A 20,323-nucleotide genomic window follows, 5' to 3' on the forward strand; every position below is an offset into this window, starting at 1 on the left:
GCCGACGTCACCCGCCCTTTATTTCCGGTTCCGCGTGACCCCGGCCCCCCGCCCCCCACCGCCACAGCGAATCTCGCCACTGCCAAGTGCGCCCTTGATTGAATTGTTGATTGAGTTGTTAATTGAGTTGTTAATTGAGTTCGTTGATTAGGGCCGAGTCGGGGGTCATTGTCGCGGGCGTTCGAGTCCTCCTGTCGGGTCGAGATGGCCACCGCGGGGCCGCCCCGAGCCGCGGTCTTGACGACGCCGCTGCTGCTGCTGTTGTTGTTGTTTGGAGTCGCCATCGAACCCGTGAGTTCTTCCCGCCTGGAAACCCCCCGCGGTTTGAGGGGACCAGAGAGCGACGGGGTGTGGGAAGGAGGGGTGTGAAAGGACGGGGGTGAGAGAGTGAGGCTTCGTAAGGGTGAGATGTTGAGAGGAGTTTTGAGTTGACGGGATGAGGAAGTGAGGGGATATGGGATTGGGATGAGAGGTTTAAGGGGTTGAGAGAGTGAGGGGATGTGGCAATGGGAGGTTGGGATGAGGGGTAGAGATGGAGTGAGGTGAGAGGATAAGAGACGCGAGGGAATTGGAGGTGACAGCGTTAGGGAACAGGACGTGAGCGGGTGAGGGTGAGGAACATCGGGGTGAGGCGAAGGGGTGAGATGTCGCAATGTGGATAACCGGTGAGCAGACGATGGGGTGACGAGTAGAGATGATTGTTACTGTATTTGATATTATTTAGTGGTTATTTTTATAAATGTTATCTCCTACTCCATAGCAACTTAGGCAACTATTCATTTACTTACTTAAAAATTGGTCATCAGAGCACTTTTAAAATGTTATTCTCGTCAGGGCCCATGGTGTTAAGTGTCATCTCCAACCTTTTTAACTCTCTCAGGCTTCTGGTTTATATGCCGTCAAGAAATGCCTTTTTTTCTTTTAAGGCAGTGTTATTGATGAACGTGTGGAGTTTTGTTATTTGTGCATGTGCACCACTGCGAGTGCCGCATCCCCAAATACTGCGATTTGGTGTATGAGGAATCTGGGATTGAGGCGGGGAACATGTAGTTGGTGAAGGGGCAGGGTTTGGACTGGCTCCTGGGGGTACATGTAACTCACTCCTACTGTGCCATCTTTATTTCTTTCTGCATGGCCCCCCACAGGTTCGCGCGGAGTACGGCCTCCTGTACGTGTACGTGGGGGACGCGGAGCACACGGCGGCACACCGCTACTGTGTGCAGTACAACCCGCAGTGGGGGGCCCTTCCCCTGGACCCAGCCGCAGCTGTGAGCCCCCCAGTTTCCCGTCATAGTGTCACATCCTACCACACCGTTCCCCTACCCTTCCACCCTGTCCCGCACTTGCCACACACTGCCCCTCCTGACCACAATGCCCCACTCTGCCTCGTAACATCCCTTGGAGCTGGGATAATCCCTTTTGTTTCATACTAACAACATGTTTTGTAAAAATGTCCGGTGTCTTGGCCAATGGCATTCCACAGCAGTGAATAGATTCTGAATTTTGTAATCTATACTTTTTTCTGTCATATTTCAGTTTATTTGCAATGAAGGTGGTAAAATATTTTCTGCATCTTTTTTTACATACTGTAATTTTAAACACTGAAAAGACTTGTAGCATCATTCATCAAATTTGTTAGATCCATCCCAGAAAGGTGATTCTTCCACAAAAGTTATCATTTTTTATCCTTCTTGTGAATTATGGTGTGTGTTAAGAGTATGTGCAGCTCGCTGGTACAATCACACGTTCATATTGAATGTAATCCTTTTTTGTATAGATATACCCCCTCCAACCAGAACATAAATGATAAGAAACCTGAATTAAAATAATTAAAAATTGTACCTTCGTTGGTTATACTGGTCATGACTTTCAGTGGGGTATTTTGCTTTCTCATTTCAAAAGCTAATTAGAAACTCCTCCAACAGTGTTACTGTACAATGCTTATTTCGATAGACATCTCCGATCCAGCACTGTAAATTCCACCTTTTTATGGCAGGGGAAGATCCATAAGACAAAAATTTTGGCTTATTTTATTGGGTTATTTTATGCTTCTTGAGCTCTGGCTGTGATTTGAACACGTGATCTTCCGGTGATGAGTCAGGCGCTCTAATCGCAGCACCACCAGCCTTTGCTGTTGTGGAATAATGGGGCAGTCATGAGTTGACAGATTCATATCGGGGGTTTCCCTAAATGCCAGATTGGAGTGCACGTGGGTTACAAAGGAGTCAGCCTCTAGGTGGCAGTAGAGGCGAGTTTTTCATTACGAGGATTAACCAAAACAACCATGCACCATCCACTCAGCAATGTCCCTTCCATACCAGATTTAACATTCCCGGAACAGTTTCAGTTGAGCCCAGCGTGACTGGTAGGATATTATAATCACAATAGGGCTTTTTATATTTTTTCAAATTGATATAACGGGTGAATCGGCACCACTGCAGAGTTCATGGTTCTCAATCGTGCATGGATGTTGTTTGAACAAGAAAAGCTGCGAGAGAGTGACCTCCTTTCTTTTGACAGACAAAGTGGCCCCTGCGCAACGCATCTCAATCGCTGCTCTGTAAGGCGGCAGACGTCCCTGCTGGTGGCTTTCACGCTGGTGCTGCCCTGGTGGAACGTGGGAACTGCACGTTCTATGAGAAGGCGCGCCTCGCGCAGTCCAGCGAAGCGCTGGCGCTGCTCGTCGTCAGCAAGGAGGAACTGGTGCGATATTTGTACACGCAGGTCCTGTATATGGTATCTCATAACCTTGTCTGCATATGGCCGGGCACTCAGTCATTGATTACTCAAGGTCAAGAGGTCATCGCCCCCAGTGTTGTTGATTTTATACCCAATCTTCTAGGTCTCCTCTTATAGCATCCTCCATTTGGTTTAAGTCTTCCCCTTGGTGATCATCGTCTGGGTCTTACTCCAATGTCTGTTTCGGTATATGACTCTCCTCAATTCTGCTCACGTGCTCCATCCATAACTTCTATTGCTTTCTTCTGAAATTGCAAGTTTCTTATCCTATATTGCCTTAAGTTTTTTTACATTTTATTGATGCAGCAATATTCCAAGTCCATAGGATATTTTTTTTATTAATTAACAGACAACAATAGAGCTCTCTCAAACTGTTTTTCTTGACGAATAATACCTTAATGAATAAACATTTTGAATAAATTAATTACAAGTAAACTTTGCAGGTAGATTCACTGGCAGGTGCAAGCTTTGTAGACAAGATGTCGAGTAAACAGGAAGGTTTTTTTCCCATTTTCACAGTCATTTAAAATTTAACGAAAGACGATAGGGGTTTGGGTATATTTTTTTACATTGAGCGTCTGTTCACCAAGCATATACACCAGTAATTTTCAGCTTGTGATGTGCTCAACACCACTAAATTCAATCTCGATAAAATGGTCAATGTCATGTGTTTTCACACTGAGAAATAAGACTGCCCTCCGTCGTGTGGCAGGTGGCTCCTGGTGGCAATGCATCGGATTACGAAAACATATCTATCCCCATCGCAACTGTGAGCCACAAGGACATGCTGCTGATGGGCAAGCTGGTGGTGGTGAGTATCTCTCAGCCTTTGGTGAACCCACGCAAGGGTGCAGTGTGGGTTTACAACGTTTTGACCACTCCGTGTGTGCTACTGCAACAGCTGGATTGGTTGACTCATCTTCTTTTCACATTAACTCACACCCACACAAATACTTGCACACTCTGACATAGACATAACCCAATTAATGAACTTCTACCCCGTTTATGTCGACATTGATTAGATCCTCCCCCTGTTCAGGTTCAGGCTCTAAACTCCTCCGCTTCTGCCATAACGTATCAGTCTATGGTTTTACTAACGCGTGTCTGTCTCCCATGTCATTGTCATGTGTAGCACATTGTAAATTTGTTTTCGCTCCCTACCTTATCTTGCTGCATGCCACCTCCATCATTTAGAGCATCTTGAAACAATAGACCAGTTCATACTGGCCTTCTCTGGTAAGATTGTCTCGTATTACATGTACGAGGCAACTTTATTATAAGCATTACAATAAAGCATTACATCAACATTAAAACACAATGCATTATAAACACTACATAATACAATATACAATAAACACACAAAGCAAAACCGTATAAGAAAAAATCGAGAGCTAAACATTACACAAACAATGCACAACAAATGGCAATAATTTACGGTAAGGCCTTAGAGTTCGCGGGCTCAGAGTACGCGGACCTGCTCATATACAACCAACCCCGAGTCATACTTACACTTGTAACTCGTACTTTCGCTACACGCACGAGGCGGAAAGCGATGAGTCAAATCACCCCACCGCCATCACGCGGATGATGTATTTGAAGGTGTGTAATTGTATCGCCTGCGCAAGAAATGAGTCCACCCAGCTATAGCATATTTGTATTTATAATATACAGTACAGTACACTCGTAGAGGCAAATCCCAACTTACGCGAATCTGCGCTTATGTGGGGGTACACGGAACCTAACCCCAGCCGCGTACGGTGAGTCCTTACTGTACTCGATGTAGGTAACAAAACACAGACAAACATTTCAGATGTAACACTATGTAAAAATAGGTAATAACACAACAATATAATGACGTAACTATCTAATTTCTCAGTCGGATAAAATTTGGACTTGGGCAATCTCATGAGATTTTATTGCAGCAATCTCTAGGAATTGACTGACTTCGTCTGGCGTACCCCAGGGGGCAAGGGGGGAATTCAGACACATCTCGGTGTTTTATCAGCGCCGAGTCAATAAACAACCCCCAGAGGTTTATCTTGCTCCGTCTGTCCTGGTTTGCACATTCAAAGGGGCTTAATATGAGGCAGTCCCCAAGGATGGACTCCTCCACATTAATTATCTCTCAATGAAGTTGGCTACTGTTACATTTATACGCTTTATTAATGCAATAAGTATTGTACGTATTTTGAATGTTTGTTGAACTTATATCGCACCATACATAGTCAACTAAGCAGCGCACCTTGTCATATGTGCACATTTTTTTTACTTCACATGTGTACGTTTATACACGAGGGTGCTCGAACACAGCCGTAATACGCTTGTTGAATTAACCACTTTTTCTATAGCTATTCCATGCGTTCTCAAGTTGTACCATGTGTTGTTTAGCATGTCGAAGCTCCTAACGCACAAAACGAAACGTCTTTCAATGTACCAAGCAACTTGCGGTTAAATCCAAAGCTATATCATCAGAGAGCTTGACCACACAATGGCGAAAACCTACCCGGTAGTAACACCTCTTCTCGCCTCGTCTCCCCCCTTCAACTCCCATCGCCTTGGTGCTGCCCGCACATGCTCGCAGCCCAAGAATGCCTCCTTGTTCGTGTCTCTCTCCGCACCCCGCGAGCCGCTGCTGGACTACAACCTGTTGCTGCTCTTCGTCATCGCCGTAGGAACGGTTGCTGTCGGAGGATACTGGGCCGGCGTGCGCGACTCCCACGGGTGAGTACCAGGGGTGGGGGCTGGGGTGGTGGCGGTTTTGTATGGGAGCTGTCGAATGAAGGAGTTGTTTATTAAATATGGAAAATATTTGCAATTCTGAGTCCCAGGCCTGTGTGGTTAACTGCAGCAAGTGTCATCATTGACGGGTTTTTTGGGGGCCATTGGTATCGTAAGGGAATGTGCACGAGACTGAGGTGTCCACTCAGGGGTATTATTATTGTTTACATCCCTTTGCAAGTCCACTGCAAGATGAAGACTCCACATGCTCTGTACGTCACGGGTTTTTTGTAAGTGGTTCATATCGGCGCAGTATCAACCCCGTACTGACTCTTTCATAACTCAAGTCAATTCAAAGCATGTCAACAGTCCTGAGTCATTGGTGTAAATGCCACAGTTTTGCGGCAGAAATCGGTCAAATTTTAAAGTTCAGTTGGCTCATGATGTCATTGTTTTGGCGTGGCTATTACGAGTCCACCCAGCCACCTCGGGTTTAGCGCCAAACACTGTCGTGTTCCGCGACGACAGCGTGTGGTTGAGTTTTTCACGAGTGGAGAACACATGGTGCGGCCCTGCCAGAAGGCGTTTCAAGTGCAAGCGCGAGGATGCAGAAGGCGAAGGAGGTGATGGGGACGGATACAGTGGTGGTGCGGAGGAGGAGGCCCTGGACGTGTCCCCGCTGATGATCTTCATCTTCTCCGTCATGTGCTGCGTCATGCTTCTGCTGCTGTTCTTCTTCTACGACTACCTGGGTGCGTCTCGACGTCTGTAGTTGCGAGCGCGCCAGTGGCATGTGCGGTCGATTGTATGTGAGAGCCGATGTGGCACTCTAATTCACGGTGTTCCCTTACGCTGTTACAATTTGAGCGGTACATGCATAATGCTTCCAATTCGTGTTTGGCGATATTGGGGTTTTTCTGTAGATTTTTGGTGAAAATGTGCTGATGCCTGCATCTTAAACAGTAGGACAAAGTTTGCTTGTCTCTTGTCGTCAAGATGCAAAGCTATCCCTTGATTACAAGTAAAATAATAATGACATGGTCAAAACTGTATATTTTGTGTCACAAGAGCACTCACTATTTAGAACCCTTGTATGCAGTGTCACCATATCTTAGATCCATGCCTTATTTGCCTGCCTCTTTCCTGAGCCCATACGTGGTGGATGCTATTTCCGAGCCGAGTTACGTTTTGCTGAGTAAGCTTTCATCCGTGTTGAACTGTGATTTTGTGTGTGCCAATCTCTCGTGCATCTGTGTGAAAGTCACTGGCGTGTGGTATAAACTTGGACGATGAGCATACTGGTTTCGAGGAGTACAATCCAACTCGGCAATCACTATAAATACACATTGTATTTATTTTTGCAAATGATTGCGTATCATGAACGGCGATGTGGCTGCTGATTGATTGAGTTGTGAGTGACGATTAATTTGTGCCTCTCCCCTGTCTCCTTTCCCGCCCTGTGTGTGTGCGTGGTGCAGTGTACGTGGTTATCGCCGTGTTCTGCCTCGCCTCGTCCATGGGCCTTTACTGCTGCCTGGCACCCCTCGTGCGTCAAATTCCCCTGTGCACGTGCAGGTCTGGAGTTCATGTCATTTGTCCATTGTCCGCTGCTCTCGTCGTCTTTTATCATTGCCTCTCCAACTTTATTTTATCGGTGGCCTACTTGGAGAACCGGGACGGAACTCATCGAGATATACGCCCACTCTGCGTGTTGGTGGAAACTGCCTTGCCGCTGAATTTAAGATTAAAATAATGCAGAGGTCAGCAGAAAATGATAGCGGTTTGAGACATTGCCAACCAAATTTAGGTGAAAAGAAATATCACCCGTGAAGAAGGCTCTAAACACCTTCAAGGGAGACAATATAGAACAACATGGAGACATTAAAATCACACTCCATAAATTTCACTGTACAAATTTAACATTTGAAAAAGTACAGTAGAATCAAAATGATATACAAACTTTTAGTGGAAGACTTAGTCATAAAAAGCAAATTAAGCATTTTCTTCGAAAATGTAAGAATGAATTCGCTATTTATTTATTACTGATTAGAAATATGAATGCGAAAAACCAGAGTTTAACTATTTCAATTCAAATCAACTACGTGAAACAATAAATAATGGTCAATAAAAGACGAGCATTCTTTCATGTATTATTTGCTGACGTTGCACACTTTGAAACTACAACTATTGAAGAGTCTGATGCTGGATATGTTTAGTTTAAAACTTGTGTTTTAGGACGGTCTGTTTGCAAACTGGCCGAACCACATGCCAGGCACGCCTACAAGCAGTCAAAGCGAGTTTTATGCAGTGCATTCCTTATGCAATCTTGGTGTCCGTTTCATTCCGCATGTGCGCTATCGTTCTTATTTGTTGCATGTGTGCACAGCGGCACACTCTCCATGTCCTCGCATTCACATTTGCTTCACCAGGTGCACGTGCTATTTGTATCTGCGCACGTGTGTGTATGTGTGTTTCAGGGGAGCGGTAGTGTAGCGGTGAGCACGCTGCGCTATGAACCTGGCGACCCGGGTTCCATTCCCGCTCACGGCCAACACTGGTGACGATTATCTGAACCGGTCCCGGGTCTCCCCTAGGTCGACTCACCCTCAAATGAGTACCTGGTGCGATGTGTAAACATCGCCACTGGGGAGACAAAGGCAGCCGGGCATGGTGTTGGCCACCCACCCCCTCGTGTGCCGTGCTCGCTAACAGCACTTGCCCAGACAGTCTGTTAAGGGTAAATGGGGGATCTTTATCGTTGTGTTTCTGTATGGGGAGCGGTAGTGTCGCGATTGGCGTGCGGCACTACGAACCCAGTGACCCGAGTTTGATTCCTATTCACGGCCAACACCAGTAATGATTATCTGAATAGACCTCCCCTAGGTCGATTCAGCCTCAAATGAGTATCTGGTGCGTTGTGTAAAACATCGCCAATGACTTGAGAGACAAAAGCGGCCGGGCGTGGTGCTCTCCACCCACCCCCTTGTGTGCTGTGCCAGCCTTCATAGATGCTCGCTAACAGCACTTGTCCCAACAGTCTGTGAAAGTTTACAGGGGATCTTTGCCTTTTGTGTATGGAGATCAGTTGTTGGAGTGATTGGCGGCGCACTACCCAACTAACGCAGTTATCCAGGTTCAATTAATTCCTATAATTCGCAACGATAGTTACATATCTCAACCTTGCTTAGCCTTTCTCATGGTCAGTTCTTCGTGCAAGTGGTCATGAACTGGGGAAACACAAGCATATCACTGTGATTTTTAACCACACCACTTTGTCCTTTGTGCCGGCATTACTCGGTGCTAACAAACAGAAGTTGTCCCATTCCGTGCCTGTAATGAGACGGGGTGTATTTCTGGATTTTCCATTCTCAGGCTCCCGGCTACATGGCGGCCCTTTCTGGGTGGCCGCCCCCAGGTGCGGCTGCTGCTGCTGGGGGCCAGCTGCATGGCTCTCGCCATCACGTGGGGAGTGTTTCGCAACCACAGGTGGGGGGACTTGTCAAGTCTATCCTATCTAAAGAAGTGCTTTCCAATGTATAGTCCATGGCTGTGGAAAGTGATCAGCCAGACTGGCAATTTTTGTTTTCACAAAGCACCTTATTCTTTACTGCTTGATGGTCCGCAGTAATGTGTTGAAAGTCCGTGGGTCCAGAAGGGTTTGGAAGCGCCGCCCTAAAGGAAGACAAAACAATAAAACAAACGTTTCTTGTTGTGTCGATGCATACCTTGGCTGTGTGCCCTGTTGGCTGACAACAATGAGAAATAAACTTGTAAAAAATAATAATCATGCTATTTTTATTATGGCTGTCATGAGCGTGCTGTCACGAAATGAAATATTAATTTGGATATCTCGGAGAGTGGTGTAACCCTTTGTGTTAGAGAACGGCCTACAGTCGTGGTTATCACCAAGTGATCTCTGCAAACCTCTGCCACTGAGAGTAATGTTCTTCGCTTGATATTCAAACAGATAATTTAAATTCTCAGAACTGAAAGTTTGCCAAATTACATACACGACCTACTTTAATTTGATAGGTTATTTAGTTGTGCAGTTATTGGTGACTGAGTTGAGGCCATCAATTCTCTATTCTTGAGAACCCGGTTTAAACATAGGTCACTGCCTGAATGCAAACCCAAGATCTCGGTACCTGTCCCAACACTTTATAAAGGTAATATGGGGGATCTTCATCTTTGTCCTTGTACTTGCATGTCTTGTAGCTGGGCGTGGGTTCTTCAGGATGTCCTGGGGGTGGCGTTCTGCCTGAACATGCTTTGTACCGTCCGCATGCCCAGCTTCAGGGTAAGTGCACGCACATACGTGCTCACGCATACGCGCACGCGCTCCCACACCCGCACCCAGCTGCTTAAATTCCACTTGTAAGGCCAAATAACTGTGCCTTTATTCTGGTTTGGTTGATTTTTTTGGAGCGAAAAGAACGTCTGGCTTGAAATAAGATTTGTCTTATTTTAATTACCTGATGGCACGTGCCTCCTCGTTGACGCATGTTGGTGTCGTCCTTGCAGATCTGTGTGCTGCTCCTGGGGATTCTGTTCTTCTACGACATCTTTTTTGTGTTCATCACGCCGTTTCTGACGAGCGTGAGTACTCGACGCGTAGCCCTGCATACGCTAATCCCGTGTCATTATCATTGTGCGTGATTGTTCTTTAGAATTTTGGTTACAATGCATTAATCACTGGTTTTGCTGTGATGCGACTGACCCTCGCGAATAGGAATGTTGAAATTAAATCACTGGTTTTGTGCCACCAACAGGATTGAGTGTTTCCCAATGCTTGTTTGAATAGAGTAACAATAACTTGAGGTAAAATTTATGCTGCTGTGGCCATGCAATATTGAATGTGTGTGAGGTGGGTGCATGTGGTGCGTTCATCACTGGGGAATATCTGAACCGGTAGTGCAGCAGCTATTGGTCGTTGCAATTGTTAGCAAACTGCACTACAAATCCAGTGACCTGAGTTCCATTCCCGTTCATGGCCAACATCAGTGGTGAATGTCTGAACTGGTACTGGGCCTCCCTAGGTCTGCTCGGCCTTAAATGAGTATCTAATGTCTTGTGTAGACATCAACACTAGGGATAAAAAGGCAGTCGGGCATGGTGCTAGCCACCCACCTCCTTGCGTACCGTGCTGGTTGTAATAGGTGCTCACGAACAGCAATCAGTCAATCTTTATTTTATGCCAATATCGTCCTCAATAAAGTAGGCATTGGTGCACATTACAGCAGAACGGGAATGGTACTGGCACTAACAGTTTGGTAAAAGCTATATAGGGAATCTTTGCCTTTGTGTATGATTGTGTGCGCACGCACGCGTGTTGAACAGAATGGGGAGAGCATCATGGTGCAAGTGGCCACTGGACCATCCAAATCTACCAGCCATGAGATGGTACAGCGTCCGATAGATATATATATACATAGCACACCCACAGCACTCAGCACACCCATATAATTGTTCACCTTCACCAAAGGCATATGGTATAGCTTGCATGCCTCGTCTACAGCAAACCCATAAAGCACTGCTCACATATAGCACATCCACACAACATTGCACACTCACAGAGCATAACTCACAGAGCATAACTCACATACAGTAGAATAACAGAACATCGCACACTTACAGGGCACATCACATACGGAACACCGACATAACAAACCTATATTTCCCGCGTAACCTTCCTGCTACCCCTGACCCCAGCTGCCCATGGTGGTGAAGGTGCCTCGCCTGGCTGCAACTCCACTCTCCATGTGTTACCAACCCTTTTCCCTGCTGGGCTTCGGAGACATCCTCGTGCCAGGTTAGGTTCCACTTTCGTCGTCAATGTCTTCATAATCGCTCTTAAAATATTCGTCGTCCCTTAGAATAAAAAGTCAAAAGTATCTTTCTGCTCCGAATCAGAATCTTAAATTATACTGGAGGAATCCGATGAGCTATGAAGCTCTTTTTCATAGATATCCAGTATGGGCGGGTCAGCAAGTTACAAACGAGCCATGAGAAGCATTCATCACTGGCGGTGGATCAGAAAAAGATCTGGAAATTCCACATTCCCATGACCACTATTGACTTCTCACAAAGTTGTGGTGTCAATGACCTCGTACGGATCATGGTTTGAGTGGTGGCGCAGTGGTTCACACACTGTGCTTTGAACCCAGCAACTTCAGTTCTACTCCTGGCCACAGTCAACATCAGTGGCTCATGATATCTGAACTTGTCCTGGGCCACGCCCCTTCACCAACCCGTACAGACCAGCATGGTCAAGTATGGTCAAACAACCTCATGACTGGAATGGCGAGGGGGATGATTTATTCGCCAGTTTATCCGATAGATAATTGTGGCTTAAGTTGATCTCTGACCACTTTTTAAGTTTTCAGATGAAAGGAAATATAAAATAAAATTAAAAGGAATACTGTGCAACGCAACACAACTCAAGCCCAAGGATCTCCTTCCTCTTATTCACATTGGGTGGAATTCCATTGTGCTGAAAGCCAGTGGTGGAAATTCCACATTCTAAGAGTGGAGGCCAAGTCTCTCAATCGGACAAACACTATCACCTGTGAGCGTGATAATGTATGGCCCCATTTAGATTCAATGAAATTTCACAGTTAAGAATTATGATTTGTTTGAAGAATCCATTCTCATTTAACCCTTGTGTTACGTGTACACATCTTTAGTGGCTGTAGAGTTTCCAAGATACTGGAGAGTTTATAAACCGATTTACATGTAATATATGCAGAGCATAATTGATTGATTCTTACACAAATGCTTCAAAACATGTATTTGGAGAGTCAGAAATCTACTTCATTCGATGAATTCACATGTGACCAGTACCAAGTGAGTAAATGGTTCTTGCGTCGTAAAATATTGTGGACAAACGAGCGTGTGTGGCTGCGCTGTCCCGCAGGCCTGCTGGTGGCATACTGCCACCGCTTTGACGTGCAGGTGCAGTCCTCGAAGCTCTACTTCATCGCCTGCACCATTGGTGAAGCGCGCACGCTGAAACTTCGCCAGTCACGCGTCACACCTTTTATCATCTCGCTTGATGAAGCTTTTTACTGGCCTTATCTCCCGCATGTTAAAAGTAGGCTAAACACCGGTGCGTGTTAACATGTGTTAATTTGTATATGTTGTTGATAAAATAGGATGCGCAACATAGCAAATCATCCTAACATTTTTCTTCATGGTTTTAAGTAAGGGTAATGTTTTCTGCCATCGTTGATGAATGATTATTGCTTACAAATAATTATATTGTCCACGTTGCAGCGTATGGAGTGGGGCTCCTGCTCACCTTCCTGGCGCTGGCGCTGATGCGGATGGGCCAGCCGGCGCTGCTCTACCTGGTGCCATGCACACTGCTCTCCAGCCTGCTCGTGGCGTGCTTCCGTGGGGAGCTCGGCATGTTCTGGAAGGGAACGGGATACACGGTAATGGGCTGGTCGGCGGGTGGGCGGGATGGGGCAGGATGGGCCCTACTGGAATTCCTCGTGCTGCGGCATCAAAGTCTGAGCTAGCGGGAACAGGAGTCGTTAGCTCAGAGAGGAGACTGGGCCACGGGGGGAGCGTGGCGATGGGTGGATAGTGCCGATCCCGTAGTCGGAATCGTGGAGTCGCGACAGATCGAGGATCAACAATCGATTTAGAACTCCGCTTACTGACGGCAACGAATGCCTCGTGTGGTACCTGTGGCAGGTAAGGAAATCCTGAAGCAACACCGCGGTAACCATGGGTCGATCCCAGTGCATGTTAGCGGCAAGCGCATCCTCTCCGTTACTTGTCCGGCCACGCGCTACCGCTTACAATAACCACCTGCTGTCGCTGCTTGCCATTGTTAACACAGCATCCCCCGCTCTCGCGTGTCTGTAGGTGTTGGAATCTTGAGCTCTGGAGCCTTGCTAGCAGGTGCGCATTAATCCGATCGATTTGTGATATGCGAACGCTCCCCTGAAGCTTGGCATCTCTACCTAGTCATCAGCATCATTTGTCAGACTCGCTGTGAATATTGCGTGGCAATGTTTAGTTATTAGCGGCTGCCACTACTAGTCGTTTTATCACTAGCACGGGAGACGGGGGGGTCCCATCCTGCGTTGCCTTCACTTGCTTTCCATACGTGACGCTTCGTCCCATAAACATTCTGCTTTTTATTTTTCCAACAGGACACTGTCTCTTGCATGTGCTCTGGCTGGATTGCTTTTTTCAGGAATTTTACTTCAAAGCGCATCCATTTCTGCTGAAAAATAGAATCTCGACGAGAGAAACTTCAAATGTGCGCTTTAACAATGTTTTTTTAAAGACTAAGTTACAATGGAAATTTCAGATTCACATGATGCCATTTGTTTATATATATTTTACATATTATTTTTAGGTCGTTTCCAAGTCTCGCGGCAAGAATGTGGCAGGAACCACCGTACCCACGCTGGGCAAGGAAGCGTCGGAACAGTCTCCAGACTCCGGAGACGAGACACCGGGATCTGTGCGACCAGGAGCCAAGGTGCCCACCGAAGGTTCCCCGCTGCTCGGGAATCTTTGAGCAACGGCAAAGCTTCCAGGAGGGCGGCGGCTGCGTTTCTTGGGTGTGCAGAGGAGTAGTGAACAGCGGGACAAGAAGATGCAGTCACGTCTGCACGCCACGCTTGACGGACAGTCGGCTTGGGTTTGAGCAACATGGTACAAAACACTTTGAACCTTGAAGGGTTTTTTTTTTCCCTTGTAACTTTTCATTTGTGAAATGACTTAGAAAAGTTACGTGCTGATTTGTTGTTTTAATAGTACTGTACAAAACAAAATGTAAAATACATTAATATTTTTGCTAAAGTCAAAAATCACCATCTTTGTTTGTGTCGTTCAGGGAAGCTGTAGTGAGATGTTGCAGTGATTTATTCAGCCATGGAGACATATTTACCACGAAGCCAGGCAGCCCAAAGAACAGCCACATCCGGGTGCGTTCTCTTAGGTCGTCCTAAAACCTTCCCCCATTTAAATTCGATGTGCTCACTTGGAGACCCCTACCCATGAACACCGTTCATAAAGTTCTTACCTAATGTATGCGCTTGCAGATGGACATTGATTGCAGCAGTCGTCAGTTTCACGTGAATGGTATCGGGAGTGGCGAGGTTTTTGTTACCAAAAGTACGGAAGCTTATACCTAAGTCTTGTACTGAGTTTGAAAGTATGGATGTTTCCAATTGGATTGGCATCCTGGAAGATGTTTTACTCGTTGATTTCAAACAAGATTATATTTGGGGATTGCAGAGAATGGAGCTCAAAGGTCAGAATCTGTGACTGCAATTTAGTTATTTCTTTTGAAGATGTTTATCAAACTGACATTAACAAAAACGCCTAGAACAGGAACCAAGATCAGTAATTGCCAATTGCAGCCCGACAGTATAAATGAAGCACTTTGCTCAGGGAGAGAAATACACCCATCTCACCCTTTGTTCTCGACATTCGTACATTACGGGTGATGCTTGAAGCCACACGGCCGCGACTTGGGTTCACAGGAGGGTAGGGATATCAGCCTGCTTTGGGCTCCTTGTTGCACTTACCTGCCCTACTCCAAGGCCCTTGAGCAGCCGTGACACCGTGTTCAGGGCCGCTGCGCACAATTCGCCAGAGGTAGGTGATGTAACATGTAGGGAACCGCCAACTCGCCCACGCCCTGCCCAGAACGCTTCTAACGTGTATACAATAGACCGCATGGTTTGTGTTCCTGGGGTTATAGTTTTGAATGTTTTGCAACTGTGCGCACACCTGTTATCTTGGGTCTCTTAATTACCCACGTGCCTTGGAATTTGCACTTTTAATCTTGGTGTAATTAAACGTGCGGTTTATAACGTATCAAGCATGGTTTTTTTATGTGCCTGGCAAAGGGTGTGGAACAATTTCTAGCACAAACTGTCTTAATATTGATTTGGTTTATCTGAACAAAGTGAAGCATACCTTTTTGAGCAAGTTCTTTATCTTTCTGAAATATGAACGTGCTGAATAATTTGTATGCAAATACTCCGGGTAATATATTTAATGTTTGACCCTCCACAAGTTCACTATTGTCGAGACCACCTCAAATAAATTCATAATTTTCCCCTGGTACTTTTTATTGAGCAGGCTTGGAACATTACGTAATCTCCATAAATAGGTAAGGAGTTTGTTGCATTGCAGAATCGAAATGACATTTAATCCTGCAGTCAGTGGGCCTTCCGGATAATTGTATGCCAGTCGTATTTGTTTATTAAACAAAGCAAAACCTGGACCCATTTCATATCCAGTCTGAACAGCAGGGTGTAACCCAAACCATTGACCTGATGATATAGGCATCATTGTTTAGGTTGTTAGAATATCGTATCTCAAGGGGAACTTGAGTGCTTGGCAGCCACATACCCCTTTTCATCTCAACTTGGTTTTCATATCTGCATCAATCTCAACCTTGAACAGTGCCGAATAAGTTATACAATGTGCTTTAACATTCTATAATTATGCACAATACTTGGCAGACAAGCCACTGACATCTACTGCCAAATGTAATTCGCAGTATTCCTGTTTCCTTCAATGTCCCACAATAAAAACTGTGTAATATGTGACACAGGGCATTGCCTGCACTTCGCGCAGCAATGACGGTGACCCCCAGTTGGAGGGGAGAGAATGTGAGCAAACAGGTCTGGTCACGAGCAGTGGTTTATTACCAATTCATTTGAACCAAAAAGTGAGGCACTCAGTGTTGTGAATGCAACCGTTAACAAACAGCAAATACATATCTGGCACCGATTTACAAAAATCCTTATATCCCCTGGTTAAGCTTTAAATATTAAATAGCTCCTTAATTTTCATCATGCATTATTTATTAAAGCACGATTTTGTCTCACAATAGCTGCTGACAAGTTCCAAAAACACCACGTCTGGAAGACTTCCAGCTTAAACTAGTGACTTAATTTCCAGTTTAAACCTTCATTGGCCAGAACGCAGAGTGTTTAAATCAAGTACAGCTGAAGGCTGACAAACATCGTGGTCAGAGGATGACGCATGGGGCCTGGCTCTTCGTCACCTTCACCACCTTCTCGCCCCCCTGCGCCTTCTTCACCTCTGCGATGATCTGATGAAGCAGGGATAAACACAGCAAGGTGTGAGCAGCCATAGGAAAAGGTACAAGGCGGGGTTCAGCAGGCACACAAATTTAGCAACTTCCTCGGGTTGAAGATGGGGAAAGCAGAGTTATAAATTAAGTGCTGAATGTCTGCAGGTGTCACTAGAGCTGCTTCCACACTGGTTACTGCGCAAAAAACTTTATAAAAGGCGGCCAATCGCCACTGAAGCACTATTCTTTGCCTCAAGCCAGCTCTGGCAAGGTGGCACACCTTGTTATACGTTCTCAACTCATTGTACGTGGGACACTCGGGCTGAGAAGGAATAGATCGGTGGGTGGGGGCAAGGCTGAGCAGAACGCTTGGAATGGAGAGGGGTGCATAAGAGCAGGTAATTACGTCCTCGGCGAAGGGAAAGCCACCACATTCCAGCTTGGAGAAGATGAGCTCGCCATTGACGGTCACTTCAAAACTACCTGCAGGAGGACACAGACAACGGTGAAAAGGCTTCTCGCAACTGGTAGAGGTACCAATAATCCAAAGCATTTAAACAAAAGCTATGAAATAGCACAATCAGAAACAATTATCCACTATTTAGTTCCTATATAAGGAACCGTTTCGTTCCTTATATAGGAACGAAACACTTCTCCACAAATCTGGCTGTCGCCTGATGAAGCTAGTTGTAATGACTGGTGAAACGTCCAACTCAAGATTGTAAATGTGGCTTGGCTCTCCAACAAACCAGTGTGCTTTACTAGTGGCGAATTGGCACGTTCTGTTTACGTGACAACCCTTATAAGTTGGCTGTCGGGTGGTGGCGGGTTTCAACGACACATTTATGCCATCTAACCCAAAAAAACCTCATGGATGATATTGGTCGCGAAAGCCTACGTGTTTGGTATCGTGACACGATAGAAAATGCCTTCTGAGTTGTGTGTGTGTGGTTGGCGATGGATGGGCGTGGCTCCCTTGACTTCACGAGGGAGGGAGCTGAACTGTGTTCCCAAATAGGCACGTACACACCTTGGCCCACAAGCCACGCGCATGAGCCTCTCGCCTACCCATGCCATACACGCAGCCAATGGATCCGTTGGATCGGGGTTAGGGACATAAGTCGCACGCGAGAGGAGGGGGCATTGGAGGAGGATAAATCCACTGGTCGTGGCAAAGTAGTGAGAGTGGTGACTGGAGGGCTCCCTGGAGGCTGGCACCTCGAGCTCTTGGTGCAGGTGAGTGGCGTCTACAGGATTAAATCCCCTGCGCGGTTTGAATTTGTGCCAATGCATCTCGTGTCTGATTCTACTTCGTGATGAGATTATAATGAATGCTGAATAAGAATGTCGGTATAATATTCGCTAGACTCACAATATGCGTGGTGCACACATGTGCCCAAATAAGACAGTGACCTGCCATTATTAAGGAGCCTAGATACCCAACGCTCGACCATGCAGTAATGTTTTATTTTACCGTGACTTGCACAGACTAACACACTCACGTACCTGACCGGCCCACTTGGCCAATCACCTCCGCCCCAGGAGCCTGCTTTAAGATGTTGGCAGCCAGCTCCTGGTAGCGGGGCTCGTACCCTCAGCCACCACTGCACACGCACGCACAGCAACAGAGACCAGATGCCGGCTTCAATGACAATTCCGTAAGCAACATTGCTGTCAAGATTGCGAAAGCACAGGCGGAAAGTACTTTATCTCAGTTGATAACGAATACAATTTAAAGCTGTTAGCAGACACTTGACATTCTCTGCATGGTGTGGTGTTCTTCCGTCACTGTAATTGCATTAAACACTTCAGTGCCTTTTTTTTCCTAGAGTTGTATGTATGTTGAACTTATTTTGCACCGTACGTAGAGTTGAATGTTTAACAATAATATGCGGTGTTCCTCACTGTCAGGGATCTTGCACAAGAGTTGAATATCACCGACAATCCTTAAAATCACTGATTTTACTTGACAGTGATGTAAGAGCCTTTTTCAGGTTCTTATATAACCGAATAAGGAATGACGAATCGTTGAGTTATTGTAAATATCTAAATCTTGACTTAAAGCTTTAGCGACTGCAGTAATTAATATTCTTTGGGTCTTTCGGTAAAGTCGCGTAGATAGGTTCAAAGAAAATAAAAAATAACTACGACGTTTCGATCGCAACAAGCGTTCGTCATCATGAAGGGGGAGAAAAGGGGGACAGCTGCTGTTATTTTTTGTTATTTTCTTTTAACCTATCTACGTGACTTTACTGAAAGACCCAAAGAATATGTAAATATCTAGTTTAGCGAATGACTATCTGAAGAGATGTCACTTGAGGCGGTGTTTCGATGTAACCATGCCATGTGGTGTTCACCAGCACCTCCGATTAGCGCGGTTGGTTATGTATGGTGTGAAAGACGTTCAGTCACCCTGCATGACTGGTGAATGCTGCTAATCCTCAATCCCTTGTCAACTTGAGACCCAAAACTTTCCTCCTCTCTACACCTACACATGTTTTTATCTGCCCAAAATTCTTTACGCACCTTTGACATTTGTTCCTTTTTCGTTGTCCATGTTTCCAATACATTTGTAAGAAGCAGGTGATATTCGACAATTCCAAACCTTCTGTAGGCGCGTTTGTATTTTGCCTTTCGTTAGGTGTAGTTTTTTTGTGAAGCAGTCCAACCTGATTTCGTCTGCATTCCACCATTGATACTGGTCCGCCTTAAATTACTGTCCTGGGTATACTCTGCTTCTTACAATGTTATCCAATTTCGCTTATCATTTACCTTGGGCACATATTTGCAGACACCTTTATTGCATAACACAATACAAATCATACGAAGTTAATCAGCCACAATCAAAGACGTGTTTTGCAAATATTGTGGAGACAAACGAATGAGTGCCGTAAACCTCAACCACGTCAGATTCACCGGCGCCCTGGTTATTTTAACCTCCAATGTGAATAAACCGACGGAAGTGACTCAAGGGCTGCGTTGCATGACTCACACGACGACAACAGGCCGCGCTCACACCGTGAGGCACGCGACAATCAAACGCCGAGCGCCCTCACAATGGCGGAGGCGCTCGCCTCGGGTTGCCCGCCCCGGAGGAGCAGTGGCGGACATTTCCCCATCCCCATGGCCTACGGTTAAATACCTCCGCCTAACGACCACGGCAAGCAGCGCCTCACCAGTACTCCACGTTCACGTTGACGCCCATCGCGGCGTCTGTCGGCGTCTATCCGCGGCCGCCCGAGTCTGCGCTGCCACAAAGGATTCGGCTTCGGTGGCGGCAGTGACAGCTGAGATGACACTTCCTCTTCCGGTTTCTTCCCCGAAGCTAATGGAGGGCGGGGCGTGCGCGAGGGGGCGTGGACGCGCTTGACCAATCGGGACGCGATTGACCAATCAGGACGCGTTTGACCAATCGGGACGCGATTGGCACTGCGACGCGTGAGGTTCTCCGCGCGCGTGACGTGGGCGTGTCTCGTCGTGACGTCATTAAGTAGCTTGTCCGCTCATTTCAATGGCGTTAGGATTTTATCGGTCTAACTTAATTTTGTTTATTTATTCTCCCCGCGAGACTCTGCGTAAATACGCCGCTCGTGCGCTTAAAGGCCGACGGGCGCGCGCTCTAAATCGCAATGTCGGTTCAACGCGATTGCGAAACCGACGCGCGCTGTGACGTCAGAACACGCCTTCGTTTTTGACAAATTAGCCGTTAAAAAAAAAAAGCCGTGTGACCAAGACGAAGCGGCGCACAGCGTATTCGCGGGGCGAAATTGTCAACACAACATAGTCGACGCG

At 46.3% G+C, this 20,323-nt stretch overlaps 3 protein-coding genes across 5 annotated transcripts in view; 2 read left to right on the forward strand and 1 right to left on the reverse strand.

Annotated features, from left to right (window-relative positions):
• The first annotated feature begins 46 nt into the window (after positions 1-46).
• Positions 47-15,544, forward strand: SPPL2B (signal peptide peptidase like 2B). Of its 3 annotated transcripts, XM_061558622.1 has the most exons (16): positions 47-291; positions 1,146-1,268; positions 2,521-2,703; positions 3,452-3,550; positions 5,321-5,460; positions 6,037-6,209; positions 6,936-7,032; positions 8,830-8,943; positions 9,673-9,754; positions 9,979-10,053; positions 10,795-10,857; positions 11,167-11,266; positions 12,371-12,448; positions 12,730-12,890; positions 13,330-13,365; positions 13,829-14,002. In XM_061558622.1, exons 1-15 carry the CDS (start codon positions 205-207, stop codon positions 13,342-13,344), a joined length of 1,590 nt encoding a protein of 529 aa, XP_061414606.1. In that variant the 5' UTR covers positions 47-204; the 3' UTR covers positions 13,345-13,365; positions 13,829-14,002. The 3 variants fall into 3 exon arrangements, with proteins under 3 accessions (XP_061414606.1, XP_061414603.1, XP_061414604.1); XM_061558619.1 differs by lacking the exon at positions 13,330-13,365 and having other exon boundaries at positions 13,829-15,544; XM_061558620.1 differs by lacking the exon at positions 13,330-13,365 and having other exon boundaries at positions 6,040-6,209; positions 13,829-15,300.
• Positions 15,545-16,121: 577 nt separating this feature from the next.
• Positions 16,122-20,092, reverse strand: MIEN1 (migration and invasion enhancer 1). The gene is made up of 4 exons (XM_061558624.1): positions 19,708-20,092; positions 18,038-18,135; positions 16,938-17,014; positions 16,122-16,549 (listed from the first exon to the last, which is right to left on the reverse strand). The coding sequence occupies exons 1-4, from the start codon at positions 19,734-19,736 to the stop codon at positions 16,466-16,468; spliced, it is 288 nt and encodes a 95-aa protein (XP_061414608.1). The 5' UTR covers positions 19,737-20,092; the 3' UTR covers positions 16,122-16,465.
• Positions 17,406-20,323, forward strand: part of LOC133346765 (transient receptor potential cation channel subfamily M member 7-like) — a 60,712-nt gene continuing 57,794 nt past the window's right edge. The window contains exon 1 of the mRNA XM_061558615.1: positions 17,406-17,767. The gene's annotated coding sequence lies outside the window, so the exon portion shown is untranslated. The remainder of the gene's footprint in view (positions 17,768-20,323) is intronic.

Source organism: Lethenteron reissneri, chromosome 24 (assembly GCF_015708825.2).
Source record: "Lethenteron reissneri isolate LAM-NWPU_2019-01 chromosome 24, ASM1570882v1, whole genome shotgun sequence".
Classification (NCBI taxonomy): Eukaryota; Metazoa; Chordata; class Hyperoartia; order Petromyzontiformes; family Petromyzontidae; genus Lethenteron; species Lethenteron reissneri.